At 40.8% G+C, this 22,175-nt stretch overlaps 1 protein-coding gene across 1 annotated transcript in view; it reads right to left on the bottom strand.

Moving 5' to 3' along the window:
- Window positions 1-1,028: 1,028 nt before the first annotated feature.
- Window positions 1,029-22,175, bottom strand: part of COL1A2 (collagen type I alpha 2 chain) — a 36,914-nt gene continuing 15,767 nt past the window's right edge. Inside the window, exons 22-52 of the mRNA XM_004007726.6 lie at window positions 21,815-21,868; window positions 21,615-21,713; window positions 20,643-20,696; window positions 20,099-20,197; window positions 19,687-19,740; window positions 18,932-18,985; window positions 18,726-18,779; window positions 18,163-18,216; window positions 17,134-17,178; window positions 15,689-15,787; window positions 14,396-14,503; window positions 13,635-13,688; window positions 12,684-12,737; window positions 11,919-11,972; window positions 11,764-11,817; window positions 11,560-11,667; window positions 11,162-11,215; window positions 10,269-10,322; window positions 9,122-9,283; window positions 8,037-8,144; window positions 7,260-7,367; window positions 6,862-6,915; window positions 6,666-6,773; window positions 6,473-6,526; window positions 5,766-5,873; window positions 5,243-5,296; window positions 5,022-5,129; window positions 4,214-4,472; window positions 3,616-3,800; window positions 2,711-2,953; window positions 1,029-2,011 (exon numbers count right to left, since the gene is read on the bottom strand). Of these exons, the coding sequence (XP_004007775.1) occupies window positions 1,865-2,011; window positions 2,711-2,953; window positions 3,616-3,800; window positions 4,214-4,472; window positions 5,022-5,129; window positions 5,243-5,296; window positions 5,766-5,873; window positions 6,473-6,526; window positions 6,666-6,773; window positions 6,862-6,915; window positions 7,260-7,367; window positions 8,037-8,144; window positions 9,122-9,283; window positions 10,269-10,322; window positions 11,162-11,215; window positions 11,560-11,667; window positions 11,764-11,817; window positions 11,919-11,972; window positions 12,684-12,737; window positions 13,635-13,688; window positions 14,396-14,503; window positions 15,689-15,787; window positions 17,134-17,178; window positions 18,163-18,216; window positions 18,726-18,779; window positions 18,932-18,985; window positions 19,687-19,740; window positions 20,099-20,197; window positions 20,643-20,696; window positions 21,615-21,713; window positions 21,815-21,868 (2,904 nt within the window). The 3' untranslated portion in view covers window positions 1,029-1,864. The remainder of the gene's footprint in view (window positions 2,012-2,710; window positions 2,954-3,615; window positions 3,801-4,213; window positions 4,473-5,021; window positions 5,130-5,242; window positions 5,297-5,765; window positions 5,874-6,472; window positions 6,527-6,665; window positions 6,774-6,861; window positions 6,916-7,259; window positions 7,368-8,036; window positions 8,145-9,121; window positions 9,284-10,268; window positions 10,323-11,161; window positions 11,216-11,559; window positions 11,668-11,763; window positions 11,818-11,918; window positions 11,973-12,683; window positions 12,738-13,634; window positions 13,689-14,395; window positions 14,504-15,688; window positions 15,788-17,133; window positions 17,179-18,162; window positions 18,217-18,725; window positions 18,780-18,931; window positions 18,986-19,686; window positions 19,741-20,098; window positions 20,198-20,642; window positions 20,697-21,614; window positions 21,714-21,814; window positions 21,869-22,175) is intronic.

Here is a 22,175-nt window from a genome sequence, read left to right as displayed (position 1 = left end):
AGACATAAAATGTTAAAACTACAAAGGATTGTTTGAAGTAACCTTATCCAATGGTATCCCAATTGGTGCACTGTCAGAATCTTTCAAGGTGCTTCAAGGAATGCTAATTCCTTACTAAGTCTTAATTTGGTGGCTGAGGATTGGGAATCTGCATTTCAATAAGCATTGCAGTGTTCTGATTTTGGTGGTAGAGGGACCATAATTTGAAATTATCGTTTGGTTAGTAGATCTTGCTAACTTTCCAGAGTTAATTTTAGATTTTTCTCATGTTCAGTCTTTTGCTTTTAAAAAACTAATTGAATCTCAAGATGACTTTATAGCAGGAGGCAAATATTACAATCACAATTATGTTCTGCAACAGGAAGTAAGTTCTAAATGAATCTTAACATTTTCCTTGACACGCCACTATGTTTAAGTGTATTAAAGATGTCATTGAAAGGTGCAGGGGAGGAGAACGAACTTGATTTGGCAGGTGGGTGTTCACGGTACTATTATCCACAAGTGTCTGTGCTGATTGACAGCTCACACATTACCTCTTAACAGGCACTGTACTCAGTTGCAGCAGACTTAAGTGTACGGCATTTTTCACTGAATATTTGAAACTGTTTTAGTTAATAGTATTAATTGTGCATAGACCAACTTGCAGCCACTGTTTCAAAGTGCTTAATGGATAATAAACCAAAAGATTCTATGGACCTCTACTTAGAGTAAATGTGGGTCAACCTCTGCCATGTTGCTTAGATGTATTTTGAGTAGGGCAAACGTTAGTTCAGAGAAGGAATCTTCCCCATACTGTAGATAAATAGCGAAACTCAGGAAGGTGAAATGCCCAAGGTCAGTTAGCCGGAAGGAGCTGAGCCGGAATTGGAGCTCAGATCTCCAGGGTCCTTGTTCTCTTCTCTTTGTACCATACCAAACTGCCCTTTTTGCAGAGTTTCTATCTAATGAGAAACACTTATGGCTGGTGGAGCTGCTATAATCTATATTTGTATTGAGAAGAGCACTGAAGCAAGGAATTCTACTCAATATTTTCTTTGGAAAACCAAACATGCTTTATTTCATTTTTTTCACAATTTATTTAAACATCTCACATATACAAAATAGGTACAATTTAATTTTTCTGCTTGTCCGAGAAACAAGACTTCTTGGGAACCATGGGAGAGGATGAAAATGAGACTGGCAAAGAACAAATGCTGAATTTAAAGAAGAGGACAATGTTGGGCAAATGATCCACTTACTTTGTGGGAATAAGATGTAAAGTACTGATGTTACGTCAAATGAAAAAAAATACACAATACAGCTCAACAGCAGAGGAGTGTCTCTCCTCGAATTCTCCTAGCACCATCAACATTCTTCAAGTATCTGAGATACTGTTAATTAGCACCTTCGTATTTTGAACAAAAAAGCACAAATACCTCAGCTCACGTCTGGTCAGCACCTCACAGTGTGGATCACACTCACAGGAAAGTGTTTTGAGGTAGTTTAAACCTTTGGAAGTTTGGGTTTTAAACTTCCCTCCGTGGAAGATACTCAAAAGCCACAAGTGGTGCAAATGTTCATGGTTTTTATTTTTCAATTTTTATTTTGGTTTTCTTACAAAGGTTGACATTTTCCACAACAGGTGTAAGAGTGTTGAAAAAAAAAAAAATTCCAAATCTTTTGGAAAGGGGGGAAGGGAGCGGGAATGAATTAAATTGTATTGCACAATGCTCTGATCAATCCTCCTCCTCTTTTGCCCACAATTTAAGCAAGTAGATGTGCAGAAGAAACGGAAGGATTCAGCTTTCAGTTAGGAAAGAAGAAAAAGAAATGGCCAAGAGAAATGTTTCAGATTTCCTTTTTCTTTAATTTAGGTTGAGTTTGTTTATTTGAAACAGACCGGGCCAATGTTCAATCTGATTTCTTGGTCAGCGCCACCGATGTCCAAAGGTGCAATATCAAGGATAGGCAGGCGAGATGGCTTGTTTGTTTTATACTCAATGATTGTCTTCTTCCATTCATTTGTCTTTTTCTGTTTAAAAAGAGAAGACAGGAATAGGCATAAAGCAGCACTGTTATGGAATCTAATCACCCTGTATCATATTATATAATTAGATATATTACACACAATTATATTGTATAATATATAATTATATAGAACACATATTTATAGAGAAATATATATCAGATATTATTCATATATAATTATTTTATTATGCATGTGTTGCTAAGTTGCTTCAGTCATGTCTGACTCTTTGCAACTCTATGGACCGTAGCCCTCCAGGCTCCTCTAGGTAAGAATACTGGAGTGGGTTCTCCGGGGGATCTTTCTGACCCAGGGATCAAACCCACATCTCTTATGTCTTCTGCATAGGCGAGTGGGTTCTTTACCAGTAGTGCCACCTGGGAAGCCCATTATGTACTATATTATAAATTACAGCCTGGGGCTTTTTAACCTCAAGTAATTGTAAGTTATGGCTTTACATCATCATTTTAAAAACATGTGAAAAGAAAAATAATACGTGGAACATAGTATATATTTCAGTATTTCGGAGAATTTCAGAAGGCAAGATCTGATAAGAATGCTCTGGATTTACCATCTGAATTTAAACAAATGTATTTATGAAAGAAAAATAAGTTAGGTCTCTCTTTCATCTGTTCATTTAATGGTCTAAGCTCCACTATCCCACTTCCCAAATTAATGTTATTCCCATATTCCACTATTACTTACAGAGCAGCCATCTACAAGAACAGTGTAAGTGAATCTGCTGTTGCCCTCGGCAACAAGTTCGACATCATTGGATCCTTGCAGAATGACAGCCTTTTTCAGGTTGCCAGTTTCCTCATCCATGTATGCAATGCTGTTCTTGCAATGATAGGTGATGTTCTGAGAGGCATGGTTGGCCAGCAGACGCATGAAGGCAAGTTGGGTAGCCATTTCCTTGGTGGTTACTCCTTCAACATTATATTCAAACTACAGAGAGTAAGATGGGAATTCCAGTTAAATGAAGGAGGACTCAGATACTAAAAGTCAAATTAAAAAAAATATTCTGGTAAAGAGAAGAAGAATGGACTCAGGTATGAACCTGTACTTTTAAAGGAGACTCAATTCACTTGTCTTTGAAATAGTGGCTACCTAGAAGGAACAGAGGAACTACCATGCTGAGGCAAGCCATCTCAAAAAGGGACCTATTTCAGATAAAGCTTCTCTCTCTCTACATATATGTTTCCTTTAAAAATAAGAGAGCAAGAAGGTAGAGATTTAGACCCTTTTATTTTCCACCAATTAAGTTGATGAAAACTTTCAATTAGAAATTCAGAAAAGCTCACATCTTGAAAACATATGTTCCTGGATACTGGACTAGATGATGGCTTGTACCCCTTCGCACTATGTGACATTGTCACTTTCTCCAGTGACTATCAGTTAAGTCATATTTGAATAATAACTTCTGGATTGTATGGACAAGTCCAATCAATCTAGCTGTAACATGCAATCCAGGAAGTAACAGAACCCAAGAACAGAGCAGGTTCTTTTAAAAAGCCCATTTTGGTAAAAGGCCGAAATGAGGATAATTAAAAAGCAAAGAGTGCTAGACAGTATTCAGTAGGAAAAGGAATGTTTATAAAATTCCTTACCTGGGTGCCACCATTGATAGTTTCTCCTACCCAGACATGCTTCTTGGCCTTGGAATTTCTGTACCAGTTCTTGACTGGGATGTCTTCAGGTTGAGCCCGGATGCAGGTTTCGCCAGTAGAGAAATCACAGTATACTTTGATAGCATCCATAGTACATCCTTGGTTAGGGTCAATCCAGTAGTAACCTTAAAAAGAAAAAGACCTAGGTCATAAAACCTCTCACTGAGTGAGAGGAGCATAGGTTCTAATAATTACTACTGAGAAATTCTGATTCCCAAAAGTAGCATTTTTGATCATACTGTTATATTGTCTACTCCACATCAACAGGAAGAGGATGACTATTTTCAGTATTAGACAGTGCTTCTTCTCCTCTCCATGAAAGTCAAAATCAGGGTAGGTATTACCATGGAAAGGGCAGAAATACAAATCGAGACAATCTTGAAAATGGGTGCTGGTTGGAAAAAGAAAATACTTTATTAACTGGGTAGGATTTTACACAATGCCATTTGGACTCACATACCCTTTCATATCAGTGGGAGATGACTTTGAAAGGCCTGACTTGTGAGAAGGGTCATTCTGACTGGATATCTCAACCTACCACTGCTCCATTCTGGGTGGCTGAGTCTCAAGTCTCGGCACGTGCGAGCTGGGTTCTTCCTAGAGCCTTCTGGAGTAAGAAGGGTCTCAATCTGGTTGTTGAGAGATTTCAGAGTAGCATCAACTTCATAATCCTTGGGTCTGAGAGAAGCTGGTGAGCGAGGCTGGTCAGCCCTGTAGAAGTCTCCATCAAAACCAAAGTCATAACCACCACCACTTGGGCCAGGAGGTCCAGGAGGGCCGGGGGGACCAGGAGGGCCCTGCAGAGGTGGAAGGGAGAGACAAGAGGCTCTGGATTTGGTCATGGTGAAAGACAACAATGATAACAGGTTTTCCATGGAGATTCACACAAAAGCATGCCCTAATAAGTAAAACAGAATCAAATTCATGTAATAACAACTTGCTCCAAGGCATACCTGCAGGGATGGGCTTAAAGAGTTCATCAGGTACAGATAATTTTTATATATTTTAGAAAGCAGGGAAATGGGGGACTACTTTAATGTGTTGTTATCACTGTCTTATATGCTTAATCGCTCAGTCATTTCCAACTCTTTGCAACCAGGTGGACTGTAGCTTATCAGGCTCCTCTGTCCAGGGAATTCTCCAGGCAAGAATACTGGAGTGGGTTGCCATTTCCTCCTCCAGGGGATCTTCCCAATCCAGGGATTGAACCTAGGTCTCCTGCATTGCAGGCGGATTCTTTACTGCTCTGAGCCACCAAGGAAGCCCTCCACTGTCTTGGTTTGGTCTAAAGAAGATATTCCCATAGGTCAGTGATGCCCTTTATTATTTCCCCAAATCATACTTACAGCAGGACCTTGGCTACCCTGAGAACCACGAATGCCAGCAGGTCCGACTGCACCAGGCTGTCCAGTGCGACCATCTTTGCCAGCGGGGCCAGTAGGACCAGCGGGGCCCTAGGAAAGAAGGACAGCAAGTCTGTGTGCGCCAGTGAACACCCCACAAGGGAGACAGCGGTCTGCCTGCCATAGGCTCTTCTCAGAGATAAACATCTCTTAGATCTACCTACCCTAGGACCAGCAGGACCCACAGCACCGGGAGCACCTTGATCGCCGTGATGACCCTTTAAAGAGAGAACAGGAAAATCACACCTTTAGAACATGTGTCGATGAGCAGATTTTAAAAAACTGAACAGAAAATTTTAGCTTCAATGGACTCTGGATTGAGGAAATTAAAAATGTAAAATGGGCCTCTTTTCTTTCATTATGTCTATTCAATTATTATTTTTTTTCTACAAGCTATTTCACAGTGCAGTATTAGTCATTCCTCTAATTATATTTATTTAAGTGGGGCTGAAGGACATTGTTGCCAGGAGATCTTAGTATATGTACATTTCTATCTCCTCTAACCCTCACCTTTCCATGTTGGGATGAAATAGCATTATCTCTGAGCTATGGAATTGGCCAGAGAACAGGAAATGAATATGATGTAGGACATTTTAGAACAATAGCAGTAAAATTCAGAGGAAGTTCATTAGCTGAAGGACTTTAAGATCTATATAGACATAAGCTGTTTCTCCATACTGTACTTACAGCAAGACCCGGAAGACCTTGCAACCCATTGTGTCCCTTTAAGCCAGGAAGACCTCTGGGACCCTTATCACCAGGCTCTCCCTTGTCACCTCGAATACCTTGTGGGCCCTATGAAGAAAAAGAAGGACACACAGGACATTTACGGTTAAAAAACAACACTCAGTTCTTCACAAATATTGTTCAGTCTATTTACAAACATAATTCAATATGTGAAAAGTCTAAAAGCCAGGTGGGTGATACTCCCACCTCTTTCCTTAATCCTCTTTAATTCAGCTCTCTGTTAAGTGGCTAATCTTTGTGATTGAAAGTCAAAGTGTTAGTCACTCAGTCATGTCCCACTCTTTGTGACCTTATGGACTGTAGCCCACCAGGTTCCTCTGTCCATGGAATTCTCCAGGCAAGAACACTGGAGTGGCTGCCATTCCCATCTCCAGGGGATCTTCCCTGACCTAGGGCTCGAACCCGGGTCTCCTGCAATGCAGGCAGATTCTTTACCCTCTGGGCCACTGAGGAAGTCCAATCTTTGTGATTATTTAATATCAATAAGAAGAGATTTGAAATACAAGAGATTAAAAGCTGTCTGTAGCAACTCTCAACATGGACTAAATTTTAAAAATATATATATAGTCTATGTATTATTTGTCTTCTTAATGGACAGTCTAGACTGATCCTCCCTAAATGCTGCGCAGAAACCTATATGTACATACACTGGGACCTCTTGGGCCAACAGCACCAGCAGGACCAACAGCACCGACAGGACCCTGTGAATCAGAAAAGAAAAACACAACTTAGCAGCCAAGATCCTCCTCCCTAGGCCGCCCCCAGTTCCCAAGCATGGGGAGGCCGGAGTGGAGCCCGATAAGGATGACAGCATTAAGGGGATGCTGTTGACACACTTACCGGTTCACCACGGCTTCCGTGTTTACCAGTGGGACCCACGGGGCCTTGAGGGCCAGGAGCACCGGCAGCACCAACAGGACCCGCATTACCGGGGTAACCACGCTCTCCCTATGGAAGGCAAACATGAAGCCCAGCATCAGTTTGGCATGTACCGCAGCCCCCTTTGAAGTCACAGACAATGACGAGGTATACTGACCTTGTGTCCAGGTTGACCATCGCGGCCTGGGGGACCGTCATTCCCAGGGTTGCCCTGTGAAGACATCACACCAGCTTAGGCACTTAGAGAGACTGTAGCCCACCGGCCCCTTACAGTTGGGCTACCTGCCATCATCACTCCCAGTGCCCAGTAGAGAACCCGCTTTCAGGCTGTTCAAAAACAGGAACGAGAAACTTGCAAACCTAGATTTTTTTTAGAGGTGTTTTTATAATCTTTTGGCCACCTTGAAGTATGCTACTTAAAGACTCATTCCAAGTTATCTTTAGTATTTTCAGTCCTGAGAGTGGTTAGTACAACTAGACTTCAGCTCAGGCTACAAAGTTGCACACAGTGATGTACTGCTAAGTTAGATTTTACAAACCAAATGTTGGACTCACGTCACGACCAGCTTCACCAGGAGCACCATTGACGCCAGGATTACCGACATTACCAGGGGGACCACGGGCCCCAGGTGGGCCTGCAATGCCGAGGGGGCCAGGTTCACCCTAAAGAGGCAGAGAAGACAAAATTCCTTTCACTGGATGGAGGGCTAGTCTCATTCTCCCAAAGCAGTCCTAGTCAGGGGATTCCAGTTTTGAAACAGAAGATAAATGGAAAGTGAGGGGCCACCTAATGGTAAGCAATGTCATTAGCGTCATCCTTGCCCTCCTCCTATACACTGAGATGGTCAGTTGTATGTACTTTGGGAATATCCTAAACAAAGTGAGCCTCATTTCATCTGATACTCCAGATTAAAATGAATTCATCAAGGTGAGAGAGTTTATGGAGATTAGATGCTTCCTAGTTACTGTCACATACTAGGTTTAATGGAATGATTCAGACCTTGCAGAGTTTCATTCTTGCTCTGGGATAAATGACGCTAGCATTTCGTACTACAAAGGAGTAAATGCAATTAGAGCTTGCATTGTTGTTAAGCATGTAAAAAAGAACAAGAATTGTTCTGCATAATGGTAAGCTGTGTCTTTCTAACATGTGTCTAAGGGAGGTGGTATTAAAGCTTCTCAGTTAAGTGACATGTGATCTGTATAAAGAAATGCCATGAATAAAAAAATCTTAAGTGGAGTTATTCAGTGATCAATCTGTCACAGTTGAAGTGGCAGCTTTTAACATCTTTTATTATGTTAATGAGGATAAGAATGGTGTCAAACACTTACCACAGATCCAGCGACACCTGGTAGACCACGCTCACCTCTGGAGCCTGGGAGACCCAGAAAACCAGGAGCGCCAAGAAGACCTTGTGGCCCTGGGGTTCCAGGAGGTCCCTAAACAGCAATAAAAATAGTGGGCATTACTGGAAGGCCCTATAGGATAATACAGGTTGGTCTGAGATTCTGAGAATGGGTTTATCCTTAGTGTAGAAAAAGGCTGTGCGCCTGCAGAGTCACTGCAGTCATGTCTGACTCTTTGTGGCCCCAGGGAGTGTAGCCCACCAGGCTCCTCTATCCATGGGATTCTCCAGGCAAGAATACTGGAGTGGGCTGCCATGCTCTCCTCCAGGGGATCTTCCCAACCCAGAGACTGAACCCATGTCTTTTAAGTCTCCTGCATATTGGCAGGCAGGTTCTTTACCCCTTGTGCCACCTGGGAAACCCAGAAAAAAGGCTAGTGACCTCCTATTAGTAGGACATATCTTTGGCTATCTTTTCTCCAGTGATGACAATTAGTTTCCATTTTGGCATGTATATTTCTTTGTACCTGGTTTCTCCTTGTGACCAGTGGAATGGCATTTAAAAACACGAGGTTGGGATTAACGAAGTCATCACAGAGTGGGGGAATAGAGTCATAGAATTTACGCTGGGAAGCAGAAATTTTTGACCTTGGCCTCTAACTAAACCAGGTCTAGTAAAATCACTTTTCAGAGGTGGCAATAATACTGCACACTGCGTGTTTTAAAAAACTGATAGCTTACTGAGATTGATTAATTTACAGTAGGATGACCACAGCGATAGAAGTTTGCTCTAAATCCAGTACCAGTAAGGTACCCTCAACAGCTTAAAAGGCTCTATTGATAAAACAGCGGGTTCACTCACTTATTGTTACCTCCACCCAGTGCCTTCTGAGTATCTACTGAAGCCCTGACACCTCGATATCTGTTGGATAGATTTCCTGGCTCAACTGAGTTCTACTTGAGAACCTGCAATACTCATCAGCCAATATATATGCTGCATGAAGATTTGTATATGGGACTTATTTTAATTCAACACAAGGTATTAAGAAAGAAGAGTCTGAAATCACTTACAGCAGTACCAGGCTCTCCAGAGGGACCCTTCTCACCAACAAAGCCAGGAGGGCCAGCAGCACCTGGCTCTCCAGTTCGACCAACTGGACCTTGGTCTCCACGAGGCCCACGGAGCCCTTCTTTACCAGCAGGACCAGGGGGGCCAGGGGGGCCAGAGATACCCTGTGAGCAAATGTATGAGGTCACTTACTTTCTGTTAATCATCATGGAGCAGGGAGAGAGCAGCTGAGGTTTTAATATTAAAATGTCAACAATTTGAAGCCACAAAATAATATCCTGGCCATTTTGGAGAAATGTTTAGACCTTTAAACAATCTTTCTTATAGAAAGAAGCAATTTTCATCTTCCTTCCTGAGGCTGTAATAAACTGAACAACTGAGGCAGAGGGTATGGCAAATGTCTGTGAGGAAAAGCAATGCTGTGGCCACAGTTGCCAGCATATTGGAATCAGAGCTATGCTGAGTTATAGTAGTCAGCTGCAAATGAATGGGACTGTGGGTTTTGGCTACTTGTTTCTTTTCGAAGAAAGCCAGTACGGGCATTTTGTTCATAATTGAGGAATCACATATGCTCCCAACTAGGTTTAATTAAATGCCTACAGGGAATGAAGATTTTCCTGTTATGAACCTGTGAAGGGGTTCCAAGAAATCAACATCTCTGCTATTTTTTTTTTTCCCCTGAAACCTTAACCGGAAGACTTAATCCTTGGTAATTAATTAAATTCTCTTGAGTCCTGACAGGAGAGTCTGAATCAAAATTAAATTAGAGGCCAAACCACCTTTAAATTCAGGAACAATTATACTTTAACAATGGAGGCAGAATGTTGGCCATAAAGGGTAATTAGATATAGAAATAACTGATAAGTGACTAAAACTGTCTTGATTTTTAAACAGAGACCATGCCCCTAAAAGGGGCAAGGGGACTTGTGTTCATATGAATAAAAGCCTCTTAAACTGATATTAGAAAATATAACTTCTGATGATTTTGCCTTAATGATTCAGAACAACTGATTTCAGATGAGGAAAGTCATAGCAAAATACTAGTAGCATGTTTCTCCGTAGAGAGTTTCTTAACAGTTTCCTACTAGAGGCTAGGGGTTTTGGCTAGAGTAAATAAATGAAGACACGCTTGGGAAGTGATTTACTCACAGCGGGTCCAGGGGGACCAGTCCGTCCAGCAGCACCAGGGAAACCAGTAGCCCCCTAAAAGCCAAGCACATTAAAATTCCACAGTCAGCACCAACTCCGGTAATCTGGGTAAGAAGGAAAATCCTCAATACATGTAACCAAGGGTGGATCAAAGAGCAGGGAGTGACAGCCCTGGAGAGGGTATTATTTTAACCAGGACCCTGAAGACCCTCCATCTCCGCACATCTTCCTGACCAGCATGGCCCAGATTGCAGTGCACGTGTTTTGCATTAAGGCTCTGATAGTTCTTTCTGAAATGCTATCAGATTATATGATGGTTATAAAGGCAAGACACTATCCTATATACATCAATGTGTATATATTAGTAACTCTTAACCACCTGGCTGGGTGCTAAGGGAATGGACATGGAGTAAGTCATTTTGTTTTCAGAGGAAGGTACAGTAAAAGACCAAGGGTATTAACTGCTGTCCAATGAGAGGAGGAAGGAGTCAGTGGAGTTCATTCCTAGGGAGCTCTGGGTCTCTAGGGAGTCAGTGTAACCCAGGGAAGGGACTTGGTCAGGCAGAAGAGGGGTGTATCAATAGAAGGATAAAAGGTACCAAAGAAATATTTTACCCGTTTCACAATGAAACTACCTGGGTTTAACCTTGTTATTACTACCTCAGGTGAAGTGGTAAGAATATACAGTACGCTGAGTTCCAGCTGGAATTTAAATTAACATTCCAGGAACATGACCCTTAATTTCAGTATCAGAATTTCTCTAAACAAAGTTAGCTTGAGCCTCAAGACTCCCCTTATTAGAGTCCAAATTACCCAAAATTTCCAAACTCTCTAGTTGTCCCTAATAGCTTCTGAAGGAAGAAAAACGATACAAATCCAGGGTAAGTACTCACAGGGGGCCCTCCATCACCACGACTTCCAGCAGGACCAGGTGGGCCATTTGGACCCTACATGGAAACAAAGAAAGATGGGGTCAAATCACAAAACAACCTTTTTCACTCTTTTCTTCAAATGGATTATTTCCATGTCTAGTAGAAGTAAATCTAGAGATTATCTTTGTTACATAAAAGTCCCACTTCAATGTTACCACCTTTAGGGGGTTATCCAACAAATGAGATAAAACAATATTTATGATACTTTTATAATATGTAAAGTGGGTACACATGTGTTAGCTCAGTGTAGTCTTCTATCTGATATGTTCCGTGATGTAAGCACTTGATTGATACATGTTGTTACAAAATTTCATGGGTAACTGCCCAGGCTGTGTTGACCACTTGTGGGTTCAACTTACAGACGGACCAGCAGCTCCAACGGGGCCTGTGGGACCAACAGGACCATTTTCACCCTTGGGTCCTTTGGTTCCTCTCTCCCCTTTAGCACCAGGTTGACCAGCAGCACCCTGTTGGACAGAGACAGTTACAGTTCAGGTGTTCCAATGCACTCTGCTTGTTCACTTGGGGTGTTTCCGGATTAACTTTCATCGCGTGATACTCACAGCAGGACCAGCAAATCCGTTGGGGCCAGCGGGACCAACCTCACCACGTTCACCCTAGGTGGGAGAAGGGATTGCAAAATGTCTTAGCAAATCTCAGATTCATCGGTGTCTAATAAAAGTTATGAGTGTCCAAAGTGATCCAGGTTTCTACTTACAGGGCTACCACGAGGACCAGCAGGGCCAGCAGGGCCGGCGGGACCAGCTTCACCCTACAAGGGGACCAAAAATGAGTGCCTCAGTGCACCTCCCGCAGATGCTCAAAGAGGTAGGCAGGAAAGAAAACAGAGGTAGCCAGTGGGTTCTCGTCAGAGTTCACAGTTGCATCCAAAAAGGTGACTAATGCACGTCTCAGAGATAGAAATGAAATGGACTCTTACTCTGCCTAATGTTGTATTCATTTTGGAGGTTGAAGGGGTATTGGTCATAACACGTGTAGAAATATTATAAATCAGTGTCCACAATACCAGAAGGAGGATGTTTTAATTTTGAGATGGACACGAGGCTGATCTACTTGCGGCAATTTGCACAATATAATAAATAATGTCTATTTTAAGTGGATTGTTCGATGTGAAATGGGAACACATGTATTGTATTTTTTTTTTTTTTTTTACAATTGAAGGCTTCAGCAAAGCTCAGTACATTAGGATATTGTTAATGGGCATCCCCAAAAGACTTTCAAACAAATGATAGGGATTAAAGTATAGCTCAGATACCAGGCACATGTATAGAAAGGAAGAGAACTTTAACCAAGGAGCATTTGTTCTCTGCTGCCCCATACTAACAGGTGTGTTTTTGAATAGATGGGCTTTATACAAAGGCATAAAAATGAATTTTTAGGGCCCTTTGGGGCCAGGGCAGCAGGGAATTTTCGATATTACTATCAGTCAGAGAGTTGCAAGTCAGTGAAAATGCATGCTTACCCGGTCCCCATTGGCTCCAGCAGGGCCAGGAGCACCAACAGCACCGGGAGCACCCTAGACCCCAAAAGAGAAATCTTGTCAATAACACCCCATACCGTCAGAAGGAACACTTACCCTCTCCCCTTGCTGTGCTTATTCAGTAGTGGAACACTTTCACTGGACACTTGGGACAGACCTCAAGAAAGCCTTTGATGCACTTCAGTTCTAATTATCAAGGCCGCAGAAGCCACTCCAAGGAGTAGAGTTACTGCAGCGGTGAAGGTCATGGAAATGTCTAGGTTATGGTCAGATTAGGAACTGCAGAGATCTGAACTCTCTGCTCTTTTAAAATTCCCTGGAGGGTAGCCAATGACTAGCCTTGTTAAGAAGAGTTAGGACTATGTGATTCAGAGACAGGACTATGATGAATGTGTCCCAGCACTGAGAGAGAGGGGAGAAGAACCAAAGGGGCTTATGGCCCAGAAAAGCCATGATGCCAGTATTCCAGAGTAGGATTATTATACCTTCATGGGACTCTCATTGGCACCTCCACGCCATTAACAGTTAATCTTGGGGCTGCTCTTAAATGATAAATTCTTAGGGTATATAGAACCTTGTTAGAGGATATGGCTTCTTAAAATGTAAGAATTACTGCTTTTTTTTCCCTAAAGCCCTATGATAGTTTAAACAATAATGTTCTGTTAAAGCCAGAGATTTTGGGGTGGTAGTTTGTACTTGGTACAGTTAAAACTAAGGAAGGGAGACAATTCATAATTTTCATAATTTTCAAGGGAGTAAGTCCTCTTCTGAATTTTTCTTTTGGAACATGTAAAATGATGTGATTGGAATACCCTTTTACTAACCTTGACTCCCTCTTTTGTCAGTTCCATTTTGGAAAGCTTCTCAACTCAAATGGAGTGAAATGTTTCAAAAAAAACAAACCAATGTAAGTACAAACAGAATTCTACTCACACGAGCACCATCTCTGCCAGGGCTACCAACGTCACCTCTGAGACCAGTTTCACCCTAAAAGTATAAAGCAAAAGCAACTTTTTATTTCCCAACCAAACTTTTGAATCAAAATTGGTTTTTTTTTTTTCCTACAGAAGAGGCTATAATACCTTTATTCCTTTAAGATATTTAGTCATGTTTTGATTTCCTACCATATTCTAAAAAATCGAATGGCAATACTCATCTGATAGAAATATGGAAGGAAAAAAATAACAACAACAACAAAAATTCAAGTCCCTTTCCAGATTAGTGTTAACTATTCTTTACTAATTTCCATGCACCCTCCTGAAGCATAATCAAGTGAGGTACAAACTCCTGTGGACAGAATTATAAGGCAACATCACAATGGGCTTCAGCGGCCGATCCCTCTTACGGCTTAAGTAGTGCAGCAGCACGGTTGACAGCTGTTCAATATAGCTTCTTCCCATTAATTAGGGCAGGCGGAGGCATTATTGTTAGTGGCATTAAAATGAGCCTCATGTATTACTCAACACCATCTGTTTGCGTGAAATTCCATGGTAGCAAGGAATTTTGCCAGATTGGTGAGTTTAGAAACACGTAGGTGCTAGGCGGCAGAGGGAAATGTATACAGATAAGATATCAAAATGCTACCAGACCACCTGCCAAGAACTGTTTAAAAAAAAAAAAAGGTTAACCTTGTGCAGCCTTGTTTGCTAGAGTTCATCAACAGTATGTGTTAAGGCCCAATGCGGAGACAGTACCTTTTCTCCCTTGCCTCCAGGAATGCCGGCCGCACCCCTCTCTCCTGGGAGTCCGCTAGGACCAGATGGACCAGCAGTGCCTGGAGCACCAACCACACCGGGTTCGCCCTTGAATCAAACACATGCGAAATCAATTATTTCTGTGGTGAAAAGAAGAAAGGGGAGAGAGGAACTCTTGAAGGTTCCAATTGATACATTTAATGGAGAGCATTCTCTCCTGCTTAGAGAGACACAAAGGAGGCCTACGGAAGGAAAGAGGGGGGCTCTAAGTGAGGGAGACGCTGTTAATGACCGGGGACTAAAGAGAAGGGGGGGGGTGGGAATGGGGGCCGCCAAGTTTTCTATAACCTGCTCTTAAAGGAAGGCAGGCCTGCAGGAGAAGACAGGACGACAATGGGAAGCAGAAAGTGAAGAATGTGTCCCACAAACATGTTTCAAGGTGAAGTCTCTTAGCCTAGACAGGAAATGTGGAAAGAGACCTCATCAACCAGGGAGATGTTTACATTTTAATCTCCTTAAGAGTGGGGACTATAGCTTCCATTTTTCTATAACGCCTTACAATTCCATGTACTTAAAACCTGTTGACTGGCTTCCGAGATAAAACCCTTTGAAAGTACTTTCTCAGAGAACCAGTATTTCCATTCTTCCTTCCTCTCGCCCTCTTACCTTATTGTTATGTTTTCCAATATCCTTCCATATACCAAAATAGCTTTTTATAGTGACTCTTTACCCCTTAAAGGTAAGAATCAGAAGCAGTATAAATTGCCTTCTCTTTACTGCAGTTGAAGTAATCTGTTTTTCAGAAATGTATAATTCCATCTATTTTAAGATCTAAATCACAGGTTCTATTTTGAAACGCAAGTTTTCAGGCTTAGGTTTTGGAGATGAAAGTACTGTCCAGTTAGTTTTTATCATCATAAATTCTCTTATTAAAATTTAGTTACTTTTTGAAATTTTACTCTAGGATGTTGGGAAAGTAAAATTTCATTCTCCAAAAATTGTGTCCAGATATATATGGTGTTTCTAGATTAAGACAAAAGTATGAATAATGTAATGAAAAAAGAGTAAAAACCCGTACTAATTCATTTATGTGTGTAGAACACTGGGGTTTTGCTTCCTTTGGAATAATTTGGGTCTACTAGAATCAGACTGTTATTTACTGTGGTGGAAATCATTACCGTACTGAAAGTAAATTTTAAAAATCTGAGAAATAATTCATTTACTATTATAAAGGATTTTACTTATTCTAGAGCATACTGGGCCAAACCAGCAATATAGAATATCACATTTTACCTTGTTCCCATCAGGCCCTGGGGGTCCAGAAGGACCTCGGCTTCCAATAGGCCCAGTAGGCCCAGCAGCACCGCTTTCACCTGGGGGCCCACGCTCGCCCTGTGGGAAGGAATCAGAAGTGTTGTGCTGTTCATCATTTTCCGAGATATCATGTTATACATCAGAGTTCATGCTTGTTTAGCTTCTGAATCCCAGCTCTCCATTTACAAGCAAATTACAATTACTTTCCCATAATTTCTCTACTAGTAAAACAAAAGGATGGGATGAGATAATCTCTAAGGTTTTATTCAGTTCTAGTGGTCTATGGCTACAAAGTCAAAATCTGTTGCCTCTCGGGTGTAATGTTCAACTTTTAGAATTCATTTCCTCTTTTTGTTTTTTTTCTGTGATATTAATAGATCCATAGGTAAAAACAGATGCCAGTTATACACAGTATTCAAAGGGAAACATTGTATCATTTTCAGTGAAAAGCAATACCAGGTGTAAATAAGGTTATATATCTTCATATCTATGTTCTCTTTTTACAATTGCACACAATAGGGGTATAACAGGTATAAATATGTATATATGTGTGTGTGTATACATATATATATAAAACAAAAAATATATATATATATGAAATGTGTATATTTGTATATATGTCTCTTTATTTTTCTACCTATCTAAACACGTCCCAATTTGCATGTAAATATCACTACAACATAGCATTCTATGGTTCAGAATATTTAACATGTAAGTCCACACTGTAACTGTTTCAAACACCCTTGTTACAATTTGGTTCTATGGTCCTAAAGAAGTGAAGTTGCTCAGTCCTGTGTGACTCTTTGCAGTCCCATGGACAGTAACTTAGCGGGATCCTCCGTTCATGGAATTTTCCAGGCAAGAGGACTGGAGTGGCTTGCCATTTCATTCTCCAGGGGATCTTCCCAGTGGTCTCATATCACTACATTTGTGTGGGCATCCCAGCTCTATGGTAACTAGCTACATAACAGGATACTATAGGGGCCAACTAATCTTTCCAGTTAGTCTAATGACCACAGACAAATTATATAAATTTATTTAATTTTTTAAACAAGAGTATGCTCATGATTTCAGATTTTAGGCTTTGAGTATCAACGGGCATTGGAAAAACTGACTTTAAATCTTAATAGGATATTACTTTTCCTTAGCTCAGGTCAAGTCACTGTCATATAAACATATCTCACATGTATGTATAAGTCACTGGATATAAAACATATATTAGTTCACTTATTTTTTTATACCTTGTGGATTTTTAATAAGAAATATGGGCAATTAGATACAAAAGTCTATTATCAATTTAGAAATCAATTTGACTACAGAAGAGTATCAGAAATTTGTTGTTACAAGGTCATCAGTAGTTTTTAGAAGAAAGCACAATATTTGTTTTAAAAATATTGTCAGGAGTTTATGAAAGTAATACTTACTCTTGCACCAGCAGGGCCAGGGAGACCAAATTCACCAGGGATACCCTAGGCAAAACATGGGAATAAATAAAGTATGACATTTACGTATTTTCTCTAGATCCACTTACGTTTACGATGTTTAGAAAATTTTTGAAAGAGTAAAATAAAGCCAAGTGGGCTCTACCTCCATGAGTGTGTAAGTACACAGGCTATTAGGAACAAGAAAACTTTCTTGGTATATGGAAAGATAAAAAAAAGTGAGAATTCCACTGATATGAAAGATAGATCTCCCCTAGAACCTGGTAGCAGAAAATTTTAGTTTCTCATTATTTAGTGTATTGCTTTTTTAAAGGTGACAGAAGACTCTTCTCCTTTGATAATATAATAAATAATGATGATGAACAGTATCAGACATTGCCTATTTTTAGTTATATAACAGACTGCTCTCTTAATAGAAACAATCATATTCTGCCCATTACCTAGTTAATTGTATACCCAAGTGTATCTCCTTTATTACTGACCAGCTGTCTCCTTAATGTGCCCCACTGTTGACAAAGGAGAACAGGCCACAGAATGTAACTGAATTGAAGCACATTCATCACAATTATAGATAAAATGACTCAGAGCTCATGCCCTGATTGTGAATAGCGGTGTCATGTCTGAATGCCAAGAAAAACATTAAAAGCAATTTTTCAGGGCCTAGTTTGATGGAAAATCAGTGCATTCACTTCTTTTCTGTGGAGAGGGAAATAATCTGTATTTTAACGTTACCAAGAGCAATACCAAAAAGTAAGGCTATTAAATGGAATGTTCATGATATATTTCACTTCCATAATATGATGTTTCATTCAATCCTTAAAACAAAGTAATTTGAATGAAAATGAGTAACTTGGCTCATTCTCTCCAACAGTACCAAAACACGTGGAATACTATCATTAACGCATGAAATATGAAGTTTCCTTTTGTACATCATAATTGCACTGCAGTAGGATATTAAACAGAGAAAAAGTCCCAAGTTTAGGTAAATTTATGATCACTTGTTTTACTCACCCTTTCTCCTGGTTTGCCAGCTTCACCAGCTGTGCCTGCAGGGCCAGGCAGACCCTAGATGAAAAAAATACAAACCTCCATCTTTATGACTATATTTGGGGGGTTTTCTAATAATTGGTTTTGGGGGCAACTATCTAATATCAGTATGATCACTAACCACTGTGTGTTATGAAGGGCTTATAGAAAAGTTTGCCTTGAAAAATATGTACCCTTCTTTGCTTCAGTTCTTTTTAAAAACTTTTAATTGGAGAATATTTGCTTTACAATGCTGTGTTGGTTCCTGCCAATATTGTAAATCAGCCATAAGTATACATAAGTCTTCTCCCCCTTGAGCCACCCTGCCTCTCCCACCCCAATCCCACCCCTCTAGGTCATGACAGAGCACCAGGCTGGGGGCCCCTGTGTTACACAGCAGCTTCTCACTTGCTATCTATTTGCTTCAGTTCTGAAATCATGTTCTGTGTGGTGGTGGGGGTGGGGGGAGTGGTATAGTGATTTACAACTGGACAGTCTGACCAAAGTAATCATACGGACCCCGAGTCTGTGTGTTTTAGCTGACTTACCTGGAAGCCTGGAGGACCAGCAGGACCTTGTTCACCCTTTCCACCTTGGACACCCTGAAAGTGATAGGAAAGATTACATAGAGGCATATGCCACCCTTGCTTTCTAGCTACATAACTTTCAGACTGGAGGAAAAACAGAAATGGCCATATTTGTGGGATTAGATTCATTTTAGGGCAGAATAGGACAAGAGTGGGAGAATACTTACCTGTAGTCCAGGGGGTCCCTGAGCACCATTGTTGCCATCAGGACCTGGAGCACCCTAAAATGTTTAGCAGAAGGGCTCAGTGTTAGTCACTCCTGAGTCAGACAATATAAGGTTCCCTAAAGCACGTGTGACTTCCTCAAAACAAAGCTTGACATTTTAGCATGAAATAAATATATTGTGGGTCCCCAGCCAAAGCCCAAATACTGCCTTCTGACTTTTTGATATGGCTTATGGGAAATCCATGGATGAAGGGCAACTTATGAAGGCCAGAGAATTCTACTAGCATATTCATAGCTTTTAAATCACAAAATGAATTAAATAAAAGCCAAAAGCACCCATAAATATTTCTGACTTAGTATACATTCTAATTTGTTCTATAGCTCACTGCCTTCTAAGTGTGGTTAAAGAGAAGACATTTTTTGATTGTATAAAGAACCTTGGGGGTACCATCGTAGAAAGAAAGTGATGGAATGATATGCAATGGCCTCAAAGATGTGTTGTTGTTGTTCAGGCGTGTCCGACTCTTCGTGACCCCACGGACTGCAGCATGCTAGGCCTCCCTGTCCTTTACTATCTCCTGGAGCTTGCTCAAACCCATGTCCATTGAGTCGGTGACGCCATCCAACCATCTCATCCTCTGTTCCCCCCTTCTCCTCCTGCCCTCAATCTGTCCCACCATCAGGGTCTTTTCCAAGGAGCGTATCCTACATGAATAAATACCACGTGGATAGAGCCACACAGAAATGAGCACCTACCCGAGGGCCAGCAAGACCAGCATGACCTTTTTCACCAGCTTTGCCAGGATCACCCTATAATAAACATTTTAAAAACATACATTTAATGTCAAATTAACCATGACAATTCTGAAATATGAATGTCTTATTTTTTTTAAGCTTCCTCATCCTTGAGTTCTGTTATCTGAGGCATGACCCATTGTTGTGCAGCTCTAGATTACAATAAGGTCCACCTGTAAGCAGCTCAGGATGTGAGCTTTCACAATGACATACTGGAGGCCAACTTTTAATGTGGTAACTGGTAAACTGCAGTTTTCTTGTGTTGAAAGGGACCCCTTGAGGTAGAGGGGACTGATGCCAGAGAGAAATGAGAGTTTTGATGAATTGTGATGTAAAAAAGTGCTGAGGGAGAGGAGGTGGTGGTGATTCTTACAGTGGGGCCTTTGGGTCCAGGGAATCCGATGTTGCCAGGCTCTCCTCTTGCTCCAGCTGGGCCAATGGGTCCAGGTCTGCCATCAATACCAGGGAGACCCTGAAACCAGAGTTTATTTCATGTTCACTCAGCATCTACAGGCTCTCACAACCTCAAGCTTGCGATTCTGCCATGGGATGAAACAGAATCATCTTCTGAATGCATAGAACTTCTTCTAGAAGATGTCAGTAAGTTACGAATCCATTTTCCTTTTCTGAATAGGATGTCACACACGCACCCAAGTCAATCTCATCTGTACACAATTCCCCCCTTCTCTCTTTTCCAAACCTTATCACCCTCTTCAATTTTCCCTGCCCTGTTTTTCTTCTTCCTTTTGCTCCTGTGCTCATTTGGACTCTGTAATTACAATCTATTACTTTGCATTCCCAGATTTATGTGTGGCTGATACTTATTTTCAGTATAAACGTCTTCATGTGTAAATAAGCTACAGAATAGACTTGATAAGGGTGCAATAAGTGTCCTTGAAAATATAAGTGATACTTACTGCAGGACCTTCTTTACCAGCTGGGCCAATATTTCCAGGGGAACCTGGGAAACCCTGTAAAACAAATGAGGATGCTTTCCTATTGGCACTTTCAACATGTACTCAAGGTTCCAATGAATTGAAATGTCACAAAAGCACTTTCCTCCCAATTTTTGTTTGTTGCCTTAGGGCAAAAATTAGGGATATTAGCCCTAGCCAGGAGGTATGAAAAAGCCCTGAAAACTTTCTTCATTCTATTTTTAATGCCTTTCCTTTTATTGAATTTTAGTGCAACCAACCCATTTAAAGATATCTCAAGAAACTGTTGAGCAACACTGATGGGCAAAACATATATGTTTTTCTATCTTGTAATAGAAAAACAAATACTTTTAGTAAGCAGTTTTCAAAGTGGATTTTTTTTATTGCTATGTTTGGTGTCTCTATTACTTATTTATGGTACAATTACAGTTGATACCCATCCATAAGAGATAATGGAGGCAAAAAATTACTCTATTGCTATGGATTAGAGTGTCTACAGCTCTCAAGGTCATTTCTCCATGGCTAGTGTGATGCTGAATACATTATAGCACTTTGTGATTGCTAGAAAAATGACTCACTTATGAATCTAATAAACTGATAATGTATAGTCCTAATACATTTTGTGAACACCTTATATAAAACTCACAAATTGAGATAAAAGATTCATGCTGATAGGAGAACCAACCTAATTTGGATATATTAAAATAAATCTATTCTTCCAAAAACCTCACAGCCATTGTATCAAGTAATAAATAGGACATTTATGAGCTAACTAAATTCATCAAAATATCTACTGGGCTTTGATAAAGTTAAATTAAAGAGAGAACTGTCAGCAAGTTTACTAACAAATTAACTTTTGATTTTTTTTTAATTGTTGTCTTCAAATATTAATCATCCCTTTAAAAAAGGAAACAGTGCCAGGTGTGACTTTCTCAGAATCAATCTGAAACTTACTCGGGGTCCCATGAGGCCAGGCTCTCCAGGGCGACCAGAATCTCCATTGGGGCCTCGCACACCAGCAGGGCCAGTTGCACCACGGCTACCAGCAGGGCCCTATTTAAAAGAAGAGGGAGGGGAGCTTGTTAAAGCCAATGTCATAGCCACCACCAGAAGCCTCAAGTTCCTTTCCAGGATATGAATAATGGACACCCTACCATGACACCAGCTCTGCCGTCAGCTCCAGGCAGACCACGGGAGCCTGGATTTCCCTGGAACAAAGCACATAAAACACAGAAGAAAATCAGGGAAAATTCTTCCATCAGGTAGAGTAGAATTTATTAAAACATGGCACACATGCAAGATATCTTGATGCCCTTCAGCAGGGGATACAATAACAAACCAAGCCAAAAAACTTCCTCCAAACCCCGAAGGAATGTGTGGGAGAAGCATTCTGCAAAGTAGGTCAACTCTGTTTCCAGACCAATTTTATAACATATCAAATTGAGAGGCAGTGATTTAAGACAGCAGATGGAAAGCAGATGCCTCCTTCATCTAGAAAATGCACTTGGTAATTCT

The sequence above is a fragment of the Ovis aries genome, chromosome 4 (genome assembly GCF_016772045.2).
Source record: "Ovis aries strain OAR_USU_Benz2616 breed Rambouillet chromosome 4, ARS-UI_Ramb_v3.0, whole genome shotgun sequence".
In the NCBI taxonomy this organism is placed as follows: domain Eukaryota; kingdom Metazoa; phylum Chordata; class Mammalia; order Artiodactyla; family Bovidae; genus Ovis; species Ovis aries.
The sequence above is the reverse complement of the archived record's forward strand: the minus strand, read 5'-3'. Positions and strand labels throughout refer to the sequence as shown.